General features: G+C 52.1%; 1 protein-coding gene across 1 annotated transcript in view; it reads left to right on the top strand.

Moving 5' to 3' along the window:
* Positions 1-9,564, top strand: part of capn12 (calpain 12) — a 68,923-nt gene extending 59,359 nt beyond the window's left edge. Inside the window, exons 16-21 of the mRNA XM_038786113.1 lie at positions 366-430; positions 2,934-3,005; positions 3,776-3,854; positions 5,007-5,123; positions 7,010-7,056; positions 9,074-9,564. Coding sequence (XP_038642041.1) covers positions 366-430; positions 2,934-3,005; positions 3,776-3,854; positions 5,007-5,123; positions 7,010-7,056; positions 9,074-9,100 — 407 coding nt within the window. The 3' untranslated portion in view covers positions 9,101-9,564. The remainder of the gene's footprint in view (positions 1-365; positions 431-2,933; positions 3,006-3,775; positions 3,855-5,006; positions 5,124-7,009; positions 7,057-9,073) is intronic.
* Positions 9,565-17,559: the final 7,995 nt, after the last annotated feature.

Below are 17,559 nucleotides of genomic sequence, written 5' to 3'. Positions count from 1 at the left end.
CTGTCTCACTCTCTCTGCCTCACTCTCACACTGTCTCTCTCACTCTCTCTCACTCTGTCATTCTCTCTCTCACTCTGTCTCACTCTCTGTATCACTCTCTCTCTCTGTATCACTCTCTCTCTCTCTGTCTCACTATCTCCGTCTCACTCTCTCTTTCTCTCTCACTCTCTCTATCACTCTCTCAGTCTCTCTCTCTCTCACTCTCTGTCCCACTCTCACTCTCTCCCTCTCTGTCTCACTCTGTCTCTCTCTCTCACTCTGTCTCACTCTCACTCTCTCTCCCTCTCTGTCTCACTCTCACTCTCTCTCTGTCTCACTCTCTCTCTCTTTGTCTCACTCACTCTCTCTCTCTCTCTCCCTTGCAGTAGCCCGCTCTGATGCATACCACCTCACTCTGGAGACCTGCTGCAGTTTGGTGTTTGTAGTCAATGTATCTTTTTAAAATAAAAATAGTAAAAATGGAAGGGTGGGGGTCAGTCTGGGACAGTCTGGGGGGGTGGGGGTCAATCTGGGTCAGTATTGGGGTGGGGGTCAGTCTGGGACAGTGTTGGGGGTGTGGGGTCAGTCTGGGACAGTGTGGGGGGGGTCAGTCTGGGACAGTGTGGGGGGGGGGTCAGTCTGGGACAGTATTGGGGGAGTGGGGTCAGTCTGGGACAGTGTAGGGGGTGGGGGTCAGTCTGGGACAGTGTGGGGGGGTCAGTCTGGGACAGTGTGGGGGGGTCAGTCTGGGACAGTATTGGGGGGGTGGGGTCAGTCTGGGACAGTGTAGGGGGTGGGGGTCAGTCTGGGACAGTGTTGGGGGGTCGGGGGTCAGTCCGGGACAGTGTGGGGGGGTTGGGGGTCAGTCTGGGACAGTGTGGGGGTGGGGGTCAGTGTGGGACAGTGTTGGGGGGTGGGGGTCAGTCTGGGACAGTGTTGGGGGGGTGGGGGTCGGTCTGGGACAGTGTTGGGGGGGTGGGGGTCAGTCTGGGACAGTGTGGGGGGGGTGGGGGTCAGTCTGGGACAGTGTTGGGGGGGTGGGGGTCAATCGGGGACAGTGTTGGGGGGGTGGGGGTCGGTCTGGGACAGTATTGGGGTGGGGGTCGGTATTGGAGGTGGGGGTCAGTCACGGACAGTATTGGGGGATCGGGGTCAGTCTGGGACAGGGTTGGGGGTCAGTCTGGGACCGTGTGGGGGGTGGGGGTCAGTCTGAGACAGGGTGGAGGGGTGGGGTCAGTCTGGGACAGTTTAGGGGGTGGGGGTCAGTCTGGGACAGTGTTGGGGGGGGTGGGGGTCAGTCTGGGACAGTGTTGGGGGGTGGGGGTCAGTCAGGGTCAGTATTGGGGGTGGGGGTCAGTCTGGGACAGTGTGGGGGGTGGGGGTCAGTCACGGACAGTATTGAGGGATCGGGGTCAGTCTGGGACAGTGTTGGGGGTCAGTCTGGGACCGTGTGGGGGGGGGGTGGGGGTCATTCTGAGACAGGGTGGAGGGGTGGGGGTCAGTCGGGGACAGTGTTGGGGGGGTGGGGGTCGGTCTGGGACAGTATTGGGGGATCGGGGTCAGTCTGGGACAGTGTTGGGGGGGTGGGGGTCGGTCTGGGACAGTATTGGGGTGGGGGTCAGTCTAGGTCAGTATTGGGGGTGGGGGTCAGTCTGGGACAGTGTTGGGGGTGGGGGTCAGTCTGGGACAGTGTTGGGGGCTGGGGTCAGTCTGGGACAGTATTGGGGGTGGGGGTCAGTCTGGGACAGTGTTGGGGGGGTGGGGGTTGGTCTGGGACAGTATTGGGGGTGGGGGTCAGTCTGGGACAGTGTTGGGGGCTGGGGGTCAGTCTGGGACAGTATTGGGGTGGGGGTCAGTCTGGGTCAGTATTGGGGGTGGGGGTCAGTCTGGGACAGTATTGGGGTGGGGATCAGTCTGGGTCAGTATTGGGGGTGGGGGTCAGTCTGGGACAGTGTTGGGGGGTGGGGGTCGGTCTGGGACAGTATTGGGGTGGGGGTCAGTCTGGGACAGTTTAGGGGGTGGGGGCAGTCTGGGACAGTATTGGGGTGTGGATCAGTCTGGGACAGTTTAGAGGGTGGGGGTTAGTCTGGGTCAGTATTGGGGGTGGGGGTTAGTCTGGGTCAGTATTGGGGGTGGGGGTCAGTCTGTGACAGTATTGGGGGTGGGGGTCAGTCTGGGACATTGTTGGGGGTGGGGGTCAGTCTGGGACAGTGTTGGGGGTGGGATCAGTCTGGGACAGTATTGGGGTGGGGATCAGTCTGGGACAGTATTGGGGGTGGGGATCAGTCTGGGACAGTATTGGGGTGGGGATCAGTCTGGGTCAGTATTGGGGGTGTGGGTCAGTCTGTGACAGTGTTGGGGGGTGGGGGTCAGTCTGGGTCAGTATTGGGGGTGGGGGTCAGTCTGGGACAGTGTGGGGGGGGGGGTCGGGGGTCAGTCTGGGACAGTATTGGGGTGGGGGTCAGTCTGGGTCAGTATTGGGGGTGGGGGTCAGTCTGGGACAGTGTTGGGGGCTGGGGGTCAGTCTGGGACAGTTTAGGGGTGGGGTCAGTCTGGGTCAGTATTGGGGGGTGGGGGTCAGTCTGGGACAATTTAGGGGGTGGGGGCAGTCTGGGACAGTATTAGGTGTGGTGGTCAATCTGGGATAGTGTTGGGGGTCAGTCTGGGACAGTATTAGGTGTGGTGGTCAATCTGGGACAGTGATGGGGGTTGGGGGTCAGTCTGGGACAGTGTGGGGGGAGTGATTGGAGGGGGGGGTTTGGTGATGAGAATCTCTGCTCTCCTGTTGGTGCTGGTGAAGTTATATAAATTCTGTGTGTTCAGTGAACAAAGCAACAGAATATTCCAAAAGGAATTTCCGGTAGGAACTCTGTTAATCGCTGATGGATAAAGAAGTTGTTGGATATGTGATTTTGGAACAGTTTAGGGATTAACGACCTTAACGGGTTCTCAAGGCTCCTGGAGAACAAGGCTGGCTCTCCACCCAGGAGGTGAAACAACTGGTCATGAACTTGAACAAACTGCAGGTGAGTACAATCTCTTGGAGGGAGTGTGAGGGAGATAGTGAGGGAGGGGGTGTGGAGGAGGAGTAGGAGAGTGAGGGTGGGACTGAGAGTGAGGGAGGAGGAAGAGAGGGGGAGGGAACGTGAGGGATGGAGTGAGAGTGTGGGGAGGAGAGAGAGGGAGGGAATGTGAGGAAGTCATGAGGGAGAGAGCGTGTGGGAGTGAGGGAGGGAATGAGAGTGTGAGGGAGGGACGGGAGTGTGAGGGAGGGTATAAGAGTGTGAGGAAAGGAGGGAGAATGATAGAGGGCAAGCGGGGCGAAGTGAAGGTATGAAGGAGAGAAGGAGGGAGGGAGAGGAAGGGATTGTGAGGAGGAAGTGAGAGTGAAAGTGAGGGAGAAAGGGAATGAGATTGTGAGGGAGTGATTGAGAGTGTGAGTGAGGGAGCAAAGATGGGAGTGAAAGTGTGAGGGACGGAGGGTTTGTAAGGGAAGAAGTGAGAGTGTGAGGGAGGGAGTGGTGATGAGGGAGGAATGTGTCGAGAGACGGAGCATGATGAGGGAGAGACAGGGAGGAAGTGTGGCGAGAGGGAATATGAGGGAGGGAGCGAGAGCGTGAGAGAGAGGGAGTGTGTGCAGAAAGAGGAAAGAGAGAGGAAGCCTGAGGGACAAAATGTGGCATGTTGAGTAGATCGTCCCTCGGTGAGGAATGTGTGGAGAGAGTGTGACTCCCGGATGACCATGGGAATGTCGATAAACGCGTTATGAATCGTTAATGTTTGTTTGTGATCACAGGGTACATTTGAGGAGTTTGTGGACAAGGAAAGTGGCCTGATGCACTCCCACGACCTTCGCCCTGCATTGTCGGCTGCAGGTGAGACAAACAACACGGTTTCAGATTGTAAATATTCCACCTTCCACGCTCCGAGGAGCAGGAGCAGGCCAAGAGGGAGCGATGCCTCCCCGGGAATGATTATAATGGAGAGGAGCCAGTCGAGGCTGTGTGAAGGAGGGACGGAGGAGGGAGGGAGGAGGACGGAGTGTGAGAGAGTGAGGGGCTGGGAGTGTGAGGGAGGGAGGGAGGGAGTGAGGGAGAGGGTGGGAGTGTGAGGGAGGGGGTGGGAGTGGGAGGGAGTGAGAGAGGGCAAGGGTGGGAGCGTGAGGGAGGGGTGGGCGTGCAAGGGAGTTAGTGTGAGGGAGTGCAAGGTAGTGAGTGAGAGTGTGAGGGAGTGAGTGTGAGGGAGAGAGGGTGTGTGAGTGTGAGGGAGGGAGAGTGTGAGGTAGTGAGTGTGAGGAAGGGGTTGGGAGTGTGAGGGAGTGAGTGTGAGGGAGGGAGAGTGCAAGGGGGTGAGTGTGAGGGAGGGAGTGAGCGAGAGTGGAAGGGAGTATCAGGGAGGGAGGGGTGGGAGTGTGAGGGAGTGAGTGTGAGGGAGAGGGCGAGGTTGTGAGTGTGAGGGAGGGAGGGTGGGAATGTGAGGCAGTGAGTGTGAGGGAGAGCGATGGGAGATGGGGAGTCACCTGGGGGCTCGGTGGGCCTGGGAGGGGAGGCATCATGAGGTCCATCATGAGGCCCTTAGATAGGGGCAAAGTGACAGGGCCGAAGATATTCTGGGCAGACACCTGGAATATTTACCCATCGGACCTCATGAAAACCTGTCTTCACTTGGATCCAGTCACTCTCTGGATCTCTAGGAATCTCCCCCCACACTGCACCCCTCCTACCACCCCCCCCCCCCCCCCCCCCCCCCCCCCCGGGCCCCCTCCCCCCAACACAGCCTCCCCTCCAATTTTCCAATTAAGGGGCAATTTAGTGTGGCCAATTTAGCTACCCTGCACATCTTTGGTTTGTGGGGGCAAAGCCCACACACGGGGAGAAAGTGCAAACTCCACACGGACAGTGACCCAAAGCCGAACCCGGGTCCTCGGCGGCGTGAGGCAGCAGTGCTAACCATATAAATGGAAGTCTACCTGAGTGCTCAATTCCACACGCTGCCTGTGTAAGGGACATTTTGTTTGTCTTTCTCAGGGTTTGAGCTTGATTCTACAGTTCACCAGGAGCTTTGGTTACGTCACAGAACCAGCACCGACAACATCTGCTTCAGCCACTTCATTAGCTGTGTGGCCAAGCTGCATAAGCTCTTTGGTGAGTAAACACTTTTCTTCGGTTATCTTTGTCAAATACTGAGGCGATTCAGCTCAGAACAGCCACTCAGGCTCCTGGTGGGTCAATGGGCCACAATCTCCATTCCTCAGGCCTCAGGCTGCATTCATTCAGTGCCAGTGGGCCTCAGGCTGCATTCCTCCAGTGCCAGTGGGCCTCAGGGTGCATTCCTCCAGTGCCAGTGGGCCTCAGGCTACATTCCTCCAGTGACAGTGGGCCTCAGGCTGCATTCCTCCAGTGCCAGTGGGCCTCAGGCTGCATTCCTCCAGTGACAGTGGGCCTCAGGCTGCACATCCACTGTCAGAGGTCCTCAGGCTGCATTCATCCAGTGACAGTGGGCCTCAGGTTGTGTCTCCAACGACAGTGGGCCTCAGGCTGTACCTCCAGTGACAGTGGGCCTCAGGCTGTATCCCGTGACAGTGGGCCTCAGGCTGTATCTCCAATGACAGTGGGCCTCAGGCTGTACCTCCCGTGACAGTGGGCCTCAGGCTGTACCTCCCGTGACAGTGCGCCTCAGGTTGTATCTCCGGTGACAGTGGGCCTCGGGCTGCAGCTCCGGTGACAGTGGGCCTCAGGCTGTATCCCGTGACAGTGGGCCTCAGGCTGTATCTCCAATGACAGTGCGCCTCAGGCTGTATCTCCAGTGACAGTGGGCCTCGGGCTGTATCTCCCGTGACAGTGGGCCTCAGGCTGTATCCCGTGACAGTGGGCCTCGGGCTGCAGCTCCGGTGACAGTGGGCCTCAGGTTGTATCTCCGGTGACAGTGGGCCTCGGGCTGTACCTCCAGTGACAGTGGGCCTCAGGCTGTATCTCCAGTGACAGTGGGCCTCAGGCTGTATCTCCAGTGACAGTGGGCCTCAGGCTGTATCTCCGGTGACAGTGGGCCTCAGGCTGTACCTCCAGTGACAGTGGGCCTCAGGCTGCATTCATCCAGTGACAGAGGGCCTCAGGTTGTATCTCCAATGACAGAGGGCCTCAGGCTGTATCTCCAACGACAGTGGGTCTCAGGTTGTACCTCCAGTGACAGTGGGCCTCAGGTTGTATCTCCGGTGACAGTGGGCCTCAGGTTGTATCTCCAGTGACAGTGGGCCTCGGGCTGCAGCTCCAGTGACAGTGGGCCTCGGGCTGCATCTCTAATGACAGTGGGCCTCAGGTTGTACCTCCAGTGACAGTGGGCTTCAGGCTGTATCTCCAATGACAGAGGGCCTCCGGTTGTATCTCCAACGACAGTGGGTCTCAGGTTGTACCTCCAGTGACAGTGGGCCTCAGGTTGTACCTCCAGTGACAGTGGGCCTCGGGCTGCAGCTCCAGTGACAGTGGGCCTCAGGCTGTATCCCGTGACAGTGGGCCTCAGGCTGTATCTCCAGTGACAGTGGGCCTCAGGCTGTACCTCCCGTGACAGTGACCCTCAGGCTGCATTCCTCCTGTGACAGTGCGCCTCAGGTTTCACTCCTTCGGTGTCAACTGGAGCACTGTCAGCACCGAGTCAGTGATCCTGGGTTCGAGTCCAGAGACTTTACCTGGACAGACATTCGAATGCATTACTGAGGGAGTGTCACTGTCAGAGGTGCAAACTGGTTAGCACATTTCTACACGACAACATGATTGCACTTGAGAGAGTCCCTCATGAGAAGTCCTGAGTTCATGCAGGGTGCTAGATTAATACAAGGCTGGCTGGAGAAATTACACAACTCCTTTCCTGTCCCGCCTTTGACTGGAGTCTCCGGGATTTGAACCCCCTTCTCTGGGGAATTATTTCCTCTGCTCAGCTTTGGGTAATTTTCTTCATCAACCAGAAGATATCAGTTATTGCCCGTGCTTGTGTCAATCGGTAAAGCCCTAAACACTGTCCATTTGTTTTATTTCAGCCATTTACAAGGAATTGAAGAACCCGGAACCAAAGAACATCGATCAGGTGATTGACCCGAAATGCAGCAACTGAGGGCTTTAGTCCAGGGGAACAGGGTGACTATTCAACATTAGGACAGGGGTTCCTTTCTGGCTCAGGCCAGGGAGTGTCCAGTCCGGCCTGGGACAGGGAGTGTCCAGTCCAGCCTGGGACAGGGAGTGTCCAGTCCGGCCTGGGACAGGGAGTGTCCAGTCCGGCCTGGGACAGGGAGTGTCCAGTCCGGCCTGGGACAGGGAGTGTCCAGTCCGGCATGGGACAGGGAGTGTCCAGTCCGGCCTGGGACAGGGAGTGTCCAGTCCGGCCTGGGACAGGGAGTGTCCAGTCCGGCCTGGGACAGGGAGTGTCCAGTCCAGCCCGGGACAGGGAGTGTCCAGTCCGGCCTGGGACAGGGAGTGTCCAGTCCGGCCTGGGACAGGGAGTGTCCAGTCCGGTTTGGGACAGGGAGTGTCCAGTCCAGTTTGGGACAGGGAGTGTCCAGTCCAGTTTGGGACAGGGAGTGTCCAGTCCAGCCCGTGACAGGGAGTGTCCAGTCCGGCCTGGGACAGGGAGTGTCCAGTCCAGCCCGGGACAGGGAGCGTCCAGTCCGGCCTGGGACAGGGAGTGTCCAGTCCAGCCCGGGACAGGGAGTGTCCAGTCCGGCCTGGGACAGGGAGTGTCCAGTCCAGCCCGGGACAGGGAGTGTCCAGTCCGGCCTGGGACAGGGAGTGTCCAGTCCAGCCCGGGACAGGGAGTGTCCAGTCCGGCCCGGGACAGGGAGTGTCCAGTCCAGTTTGGGACAGGGAGTGTCCAGTCCAGCCCGGGACAGGGAGTGTCCAGTCCAGTTTGGGACAGGGAGTGTCCAGTCCAGCCCGGGACAGGGAGTGTCCAGTGCAGCACAGGACAGGGAGTGTCCAGTCCAGTTTGGGACAGGGAGTGTCCAGTCCAGTTTGGGACAGGGAGTGTCCAGTCCAGCCCGGGACAGGGAGTGTCCAGTCCAGTTTGGGACAGGGAGTGTCCAGTGCAGCCCGGGACAGGGAGTGTCCAGTCCTATTTAGGACACGGAGTGTCCAGTCCAGCCCGGGACAGGGAGTGTCCAGTCCAGCCCGGGACAGGGAGTGTCCAGTCCGGCCCGGGACAGGGAGTGTCCAGTCCGGCCAGGGACAGGGAGTGTCCAGTCCGGCCCGGGACAGGGAGTGTCCAGTCCAGTTTGGGGACAGGGAGTGTCCAGTCCGGCCTTGGACAGGGAGTATCCAGTCCGGCCTGGGACAGGGAGTGTCCAGTCCAGTTTGGGACAGGGAGTGTCCAGTCCAGTTTGGGACAGGGAGTGTCCAGTGCAGTTTGGGACAGGGAGTGTCCAGTCCGGCCTGGGACAGGGAGTGTCCAGTGCAGCCCGGGACAGGGAGTGTCCAGTCCAGTTTGGGACACAGAGTGTCCAGTCCAGCCCGGGACAGGGAGTGTCCAGTCCTGCCAGGGACAGGGAGTGTCCAGTCCAGTTTGGGACAGGGAGCGTCCAGTCCAGCCCGGGACAGGGAGTGTCCAGTCCTATTTAGGACACGGAGTGTCCAGTCCTGCCAGGGACAGGGAGTATCCAGACCAGTTTGGGACAGGGAGTGTCCAGTCCAGTTTGGGACAGGGAGCGTCCAGTCCAGCCCGGGACAGGGAGTGTCCAGTCCAGTTTGGGACAGGGAGTATCCAGTCCAGTTTGGGACAGGGAGTATCCAGTCCAATTTGGGACAGGGAGTGTCCAGTCCAGCCCGGGACAGGGAGTGTCCAGTCCAGCCCGGGACAGGGAGTGTCCAGTCCAGTTTGGGACAGGGAGTGTCCAGACCAGTTTGGGACAGGGAGCGTCCAGTCCAGCCCGGGACAGGGAGTGTCCAGACCAGTTTGGGACAGGGAGCGTCCAGTCCAGCCCGGGACAGGGAGTGTCCAGTCCAGTTTGGGACAGTTGGTAACCGGACGGAATCAGGGACCGTGTGCTGGGTAAGTCGCCAGGCTGATTATGGATAAATGCCAACACTGAGATTTTCCATCTCTCTTTTCCCAGTGGCTCCTGCTTTTTATCGGGATGTAGTGAGATCCTGGGAGCTGATCGGAGGTGATTGGCAGATGGATCTGAGCCAGGACGATGGCGATTCCTCAACTTCGAGCTTTATTCCGGAGTGTAACCTCAGATTTTATTTCCAAATTGTTGCATTTAATCTTTGGCAAACGCTTTTGAGAAAGAGCCGAGCATCACTGGCGAGGGTTTAACTATCTGAGAGATGCTCTGTGCTCTCTGGCCCTGCCCAATTCTTATTTCGAGTCACAGTCTCTGGGTGATTCCTCAGGCTCCTCAGTGGCGAGGAAGCTGAAGGCCACTCGGCCCTTCCGGCTCATGGTTCTGATGCACGTTTTTCTCTTTATCGCTGGGTGCGAGGGTTATTCTCTGTGGGCGTGTCTGTGAGTTTGTGTGGGTGAGTTTGTGTGGGTGACTGCATATCACTGGGTGTAATTACTTGTGGTGGGATTACCAATAAAATTAAGCATTGCAAAGCACTTTCAAGTTTCCTCTTTGATGGGTTCATGGAGGGGGGTTATTGGGAATAACCACAAGAGATTGACAGAGATGCTGCATCTCCTCCCCGGGAAGTGTGTCAGTATTTACAGGAGGTTCCCCGGGGAGTGTGTCAGTATTTACAGGGGGTCCCCAGGGGGCGTGCCAGTATTTACAGGAGGTCCCCGGGGAGTGTGCCAGTATTTACAGGGGGTCCCCGGGGAGTGTGTCAGTATTTACAGGGTGTCCCCGGGGATTGTGTCCGTATGTAAGGGGGTCCCCGGGGAGTGTGCCAGTATTTACAGGGGGTCCCCGGGGAGTGTGTCAGTATTTACAGGGTGTCCCCGGGGATTGTGTCCGTATGTAAGGGGGTCCCCGGGGAGTGTGTCCATATTAACATGGGGGCCCCGGGGAGTGTGTCAGCAGGGGCATGGGAACCTGGATTGTAGTTTTGGGGTACGGGAGATTGAGAGTATAGAGGTCAGGAGCACAGATTTGACTTCGCAGGAGGGTGCCAGTGTTCAGGTAGGTGGTTTGAAGTGTGTCTACTTCAATGCCAGGAGTATACGAAATTAAGGTAGGGGAACTGGTAGCATGGGTTGGTACCTGGGACTTCGATGTTGTGGCCATTTCAGAGACATGGATAGAGCAGGGACAGGAATGGTTGTTGCAGGTTCCGGGGTTTAGGTGTTTTAGTAAGCTCAGAGAAGGGGGCAAAAGAGGGGGAGGTGTGGCGCTGCTAGTCAAGGACAGTATTACGGTGGCGGAAAGGATGCTAGATGGGGACTCTTCTTCTGAGGTAGTATGGGCTGAGGTTAGAAACAGGAAAGGAGAGGTCACCCTGTTGGGAGTTTTCTATAGGCCACCTAATAGTTCTAGGGATGTAGAGGAAAGGATGGCGAAGATGATTCTGGAAAAGAGCGAAAGTAACAGGGTAGTTGTTATGGGAGACTTTAACTTTCCAAATATTGACTGGAAAAGATATAGTTCGAGTACATTAGATGGGTCATTCTTTGTACAATGTGTGCAGGAGGGTTTCCTGACACAATATGTTGACAGGCCAACAAGAGGCGAGGCCACATTGGATTTGGTTTTGGGTAATGAACCAGGCCAGGTGTTAGATCTGGAGGTAGGTGAGCACTTTGGAAACAGTGACCACAATTCGGTGACCTTTACGTTAGTGATGGAAAGGGATAAGTATACCCCGCAGGGCAAGAGTTATAGCTGGGGGAAGGGCAATTATGATGCCATTAGACATGACTTAGGATGTGTTGGTTGGAGAAGTAGGCTGCAAGGGTTGGGCACACTGGATATGTGGAGCTTGTTCAAGGAACAGCTATTGCATGTTCTTGATAAGTACGTACCAGTCAGGCAGGGAGGAAGGGGTCGAGCGAGGGAACCGTGGTTTACCAAAGAAGTGGAATCTCTTGTTAAGAGGAAGAAGGAGGCCTATGTAAAGATGAGGCGTGAAGTTTCAGTTGGGGCGCTTGATATTTACAAGGAAGCGAGGAAGGATCTAAAGAGAGAGCTGAGACGAGCAAGGAGGGGACATGAGAAGTCTTTGGCAGGTAGGATCAAGGAAAACCCAAAAGCTTTCTATAGGTATGTCAGGAATAAAAGAATGACTAGGGTAAGAGTAGGGCCAGTCAAGGACAGTGGTGGGAAGTTGTGTGTGGAGGCTGAGGAGATAAGCGAGATACTAAATGAATACTTTTGTCAGTATTCACTCAAGAAAAAGATAATATTGTGGAGGAGAATGCTGAGACCCAGGCTATTAGAATAGATGGCATTGAGGTGCGTAGGGAAGAAGTGTTGGCAATTCTGGACAAGGTGAAAATAGATAAGTCCCCGGGGCCGGATGGGATTTATCCTAGGATTCTCTGGGAAGCCAGGGAAGAGATTGCTGAGCCTTTGGCTTTGATTTTTAGGTCATCATTGGCTACAGGAATAGTGCCAGAGGACTGGAGGATAGCAAATGTGGTCCCTTTGTTCAAGAAGGGGAGTAGAGATAACCCCGGTAACTATAGGCCGGTGAGCCTAACGTCTGTGGTGGGTAAAGTCTTGGAGAGGATTATAAAAGATACGATTTATAATCATCTAGATAGGAATAATATGATTAGGGACAGTCAGCATGGTTTTGTGAAGGGTAGGTCATGCCTCACAAACCTTATTGAGTTCTTTGAGAAGGTGACTGAACAGGTAGACGAGGGTAGAGCAGTTGATGTGGTGTATATGGATTTCAGTAAAGCGTTTGATAAGGTTCCCCACGGTCGTCTATTGCAGAAAATACGGAGGCTGGGGATTGAGGGTGATTTAGAGATGTGGATCAGAAATTGGCTAGTTGAAAGAAGACAGAGAGTGGTAGTTGATGGGAAATGTTCAGAATGGAGTTCAGTTACGAGTGGCGTACCACAAGGATCTGTTCTGGGGCCGTTGCTGTTTGTCATTTTTATAAATGACCTAGAGGAGGGCGCAGAAGGATGGGTGAGTAAATTTGCAGACGACACTAAAGTCGGTGGAGTTGTAGACAGTGCGGAAGGATGTTGCAGGTTACAGAGGGACATAGATAAGCTGCAGAGCTGGGCTGAGAGGTGGCAAATGGAGTTTAATGTGGAGAAGTGTGAGGTGATTCACTTTGGAAAGAATAACAGAAATGCGGAATATTTGGCTAATGGTAAAATTCTTGGTAGTGTGGATGAGCAGAGGGATCTCGGTGTCCATGTACATAGATCCCTGAAAGTTGCCACCCAGGTTGATAGGGTTGTGAAGAAGGCCTATGGTGTGTTGGCCTTTATTGGTAGAGGGATTGAGTTCCGGAGCCATGAGGTCATGTTGCAGTTGTACAAAACTCTAGTACGGCCGCATTTGGAGTATTGCGTACAGTTCTGGTCGCCTCATTATAGGAAGGACGTGGAAGCTTTGGAACGGGTGCAGAGGAGATTTACCAGGATGTTGCCTGGTATGGAGGGAAAATCTTATGAGGGAAGGCTGATGGACTTGAGGTTGTTTTCGTTAGAGAGAAGAAGGTTAAGAGGTGACTTAATAGAGGCATACAAAATGATCAGAGGGTTAGATAGGGTGGACAGCGAGAGCCTTCTCCCGCGGATGGAGGTGGCTAGCACGAGGGGACATAGCCTTAAATTGAGGGGTAATAGATATAGGACAGAGGTCAGAGGTGGGTTTTTTACGCAAAGAGTGGTGAGGCCGTGGAATGCCCTACCTGCAACAGTAGTGAACATGCCAACATTGAGGGCATTTAAAAATTTATTGGATAAGCATATGGATGATAAGAGCATAGTGTAGGTTAGATGGCCTTTAGATTTTTTCCATGTCGGTGCAACATCGAGGGCCGAAGGGCCTGTACTGCGCTGTATCGTTCTATGTTCTATGTTCTATTTACAGGGGGTCCCCAGGGGGCGTGCCAGTATTTACAGGAGGTCCCCGGGGAGTGTGCCAGTATTTACAGGGGGTCCCCGGGGAGTGTGTCAGTATTTACAGGGTGTCCCCGGGGATTGTGTCCGTATGTAAGGGGGTCCCCGGGGAGTGTGTCGATATTTACATGGGGGCCCCGGAGAGTGTGTCTGTATTTATAGGGGGTTCCTGGGAAGTGCGTCAGTATTTACAGGGGGTCCCCGGGGAGTGTGTCAGTATTTACAGGGCGTCCCCCGGGGGCGTGCCAGTATTTACAGGGGGTCCCCGGGGAGTGTGTCAGTATTTACAGGAAGTTTCTGCAGAGTATGTCAACTAATCGAGGGAGGAGTTTTCACGAGAGGGTGGTTGTGTTTACGGCCCATTCTGATTCGCCCGAGATGGTTAAGTATACCCTTGACCTGCCGCAATGAATGTGCTCTATGGACAGAAGGGAGGAGTTAACCCTCTCGAGGAGTTTACCGACGCGAGGAGTTTACCGACGCGAGAATCTAACCCACTCGAGGAGAAAACCCACTCGATGTGTTAACCACTCGATGTGTTAACCAATCGATGTATTAACCCACGCGAGGAGTTTACCCACGCGAGGAGTTTACCCACGCGAGGACTTTACATACGGGAGGATCTAACCCACTCGAGGAGTTACCCACTCGATGTCTTAACCACACGAGGATCTAATCAAATCGAGGATCTAACCCACACGAGGAGCTAACCCACTCGATGTGTTAACCACTCGAGGTGTTGACCCACTCGAGGAGTTATCCCACTCAAGGAGTTATCCCACTCAAGGATTTAACCCACTCGAGGAGTTAATCTACTCGATGGCCACTCCCTAATTGGTTCCTGCGCACTCTCGAGTAAGGAGGCCTTGGGCTCACGTTCCACTCCAGGGGCTCAAGTACATCATGGAGGCTGTCAATGTAGTTCAGATCTGAGGGGTGTTTGACATTTCCACACACTGTGAGCATCTTGGGACATTTACCTGCAGATTGTTGGTGGTTACATCAAACACAATGAAGTGTGGGCAGAATGAACGATGGAACAGTGAAAACAATCCGTTACCTGGGACTGACTCAGGGCTCGGGTTTGGATCAATCGAGTTGACGCTTTCAGGCCAAACAGGAAGTGGTCCTGCGTCACTCGCTGGAGTGCCGACTGTGTTTCCTGCTATTGTTGATTTGGTGTGTGTATCAAACTGAGTGCTAGGCAACAAAGAACAGGCTTTAAGCAAACACCCATACCCACACACACTCATATGCACACATTTAAATACACACACACCTTTACACACACATGCACAAACACCCATACACACTCATATACACAAACATATACTCACAGACACAAACATACTCATATGCACACATAAATACAATCATATACGCAGACGCAAACACAATCATACGCACACACAAACACACGCATATACACACTCATAAACACACACATGCAAACACAATCATATATACACACACTCATATACAATTATAAACTCTTGTACATATACACACACATATGCACGGACATGCAAACACATTCATATACATACATTCATATACATACACTCATATACACACATACAAACAGACTCATATACCCACATACATATACACACACTCATGCACACACACGCAAACACACTCATATATATTGTTATGGGCCAGGGTTTAGAGAACCCCAAAGTGCATCATGGAGTTCACCTGACCCAAAACTTTTAATAGATTGTGGTATGGGGAGCACATGGCCCTCTCTACAGGTGTGGTACAGCCAAAATGGAAAAGTATTTTTAAAAGCAAAACAATGTTTATTCTTTGAACTCAAGTTAACCTTTTAAAACATACAGTGAACATCTGAGCAACAATCAATTCAAATATAGCCCCTCAAAGACTGCACTAAATAATTCTTAAAACTTTCCTTTTAACATCCAGACGACTTAAAAACAAAATCGTTAGCAGAAGCACATCAGGTTAAAGTCACTACAGAAAACATTTATAATTCTGAATTCACCAAATGATCAAGCGATAGTCTTTTGATGGCAGAGAGAACAGCCGTACAGCTGCTGTGACTGGCTTCAGCTCCAACACTGAAAACAAAACTAAAACACACCCTGCAGCAAACAGCCTAAAACGAAAGCAAAAAGCTGACAGACAGCCCAGCTCCACCCATACTCTGACATTGATGAACACCCATTTCTTAAAGGTACATTTCTGAAGCACCCATTTCTGAAAGGTACTCTCACATGACACCTCCCCAAAGAAAAAAAACCCATCAACTTCAAGATAATTTCATTTTTCACCTTTTCCCTATCCTTTAAGAAATGCACACAGTAAATATACTTTTTTGTTTCAAAAAACAACACACGCAAATAGGTATAATAATATAGTCCATTTTCTTTCTCGTTCTTCTTCCTCCAACTGAAATCCTTCTCGATTGTCAGTCTCTTTGAACAAGGTCTCTGCACGATCCATCCATTTCTCTACGCCTCGGCATGTTTCTTTAAAGTCAGATACTTTAGTTCAATCTGATCACAGAGTCCCTTGTAATTCTCCAACACAGGAGCATTGATTATCACAGCTTTCAGGCTGTCAAATGCCTGTTGAAAGTCCACTGTCCAATGACATTTTCGACGTTTCTTCAGCAAGTCCATCGGTGGAGCAATCACGCTCCAAAACTTCTGCACAAATGTTCGATCAAATCCACTCATGCCAAGAAATTGCATTATTTCCCTTTGTTTCGAGGGTATTGAAAACTCCTCAATAACTGTTGGTTTCACATCCTGTGTGACCATTTGACCCTTTCCGATTGTATGGCCAAGGAAAGTGACTTGGGCTTTTCCAAATTAACTTTTGGCTCAGTTTATCACCAACACTTTAGGAACTTTCAAGCGGTTATTGGATAGGCACATGGAGCACACCAGAATGACAGGGAGTGGGATAGCTTGATCTTGGTTTCGGACAAGGCTCGGCACAACATCGAAGGCCAAAAGGCCTGTTCTGTGCTGTACTGTTCTATGTATGTTCTAAACCCGCCTCCTGAAGTCGATCGAATAACTCCATCAGATGTTTCAAATGTTCTATCCATGTCTGGTTGAAAATTACCAGATCGATGATGTATTACCCCACACAATTGGGTAATCCTGAAACAACTTTGTTAGTTAACCATTGAAATGTGGCTGGTGTGTTTTTCATGACAAATGGCATAACTTTGAATTGGTATATACCATCTAGAGTCACAAAAGCTGAAATCTCCTTCGCCCTTTCGGATAAAGGTACCTGCCAGTAACCTTTAAGTAAATCCAATTTGGAAATAAAAGCTGATTGTCCCACTTTCTCAATGCAATCCTCCAAACGTGGGACAGGATAAGAGTCCATTCTTGTCACTACATTAACATTTCTGTAGTCCACACACAACCGTTGGATACCGTCTGGTTTAGGTACCATCACTATGGGTGAGCTCCATTGGCTGTAACCCCTTTCAATTATGCCATGTTTAAGCATACTCTCAATCTCTTTGTGTAGCCATTTTAATACTTCCCAAATTATCTCCACAAACCAGCCCATTTGATATCAATAACTCTTTCAGGTCAGTCCTTTTTTCCTCTGGAAGGTAACTCAACAATTTATCCCAATTTTTAAGAACATCCTCATTTTCCAATTTAATTTGAGGTATGTCAAATTCACAGTCATCTGGATTTGGTTCGTCACTTTGAGTTAGAATCATTAAAACCTCCTCCTTTTCTCTCCTTCCCTTTCAAAGTACCTTTTAAGCATATTCACATGACGCACTGGGTGAGTCTTCCTTCTATCTGGTGTATTTACCACATAATTCACCTCACTTAATTTCTTTTCAATCTGATAAAATCCACAAAATCTTGCTTTTAAAGGTTCACCTACCACTGGTAACAACACTAAAATTCTACATCCACTGGCAAAACAACAAACTTTGGATTTCTTGTCTGTTACCCATTTCATCACCTTTTGTGCACCTTTTAAATGCTGTCTCACCAATTCTCCTGCTCTATTTAATCGTTCCCTAAAATTTGACACGTAATCCAATAATGTAATTTCCGATTTTTCACTCACCAATTTTTCCTTAATCAATTTAAGTGGTCCTCTTACCTCATGACCAAAAATTAGTTCAAAAGGACTGAATTTGGTTGACTCATTAGGGGCATCCCTAATTGCAAACAGTACGAATGGAATTCCTTTATCCCAATCCTCTGGATAATCGTGACAATAAGCCCTCAACATTGTCTTTAATGTCTGATGCCACCTTTCTAACGCTCGCGGCGATTCTGGATGGTACGCAGTTAATTTAAATTGTTTTATTCCTAAGCTATCCATAACTTCTATGAATAACCTCGAGGTAAAATTAGATCCTTGATCTAATTGTATTTCCGTGGTTAGTCCTTATCTAGTAAAGAATTTAAGTAAATCCTCCACAATCTTTTTAGCTGTAATATTACATACTGGAATGATATTGATTCCCACTTTTCGTTTTAGGAAGCGGTCCTACACAATCAATTAGGACCCTTGTAAAAGGTTCCTCAAATGCTGGAATGGGTATTA

The sequence above is a fragment of the Scyliorhinus canicula genome, chromosome 27 (genome assembly GCF_902713615.1).
Source record: "Scyliorhinus canicula chromosome 27, sScyCan1.1, whole genome shotgun sequence".
Classification (NCBI taxonomy): domain Eukaryota; kingdom Metazoa; phylum Chordata; class Chondrichthyes; order Carcharhiniformes; family Scyliorhinidae; genus Scyliorhinus; species Scyliorhinus canicula.
The sequence above is the reverse complement of the archived record's forward strand: the minus strand, read 5'-3'. Positions and strand labels throughout refer to the sequence as shown.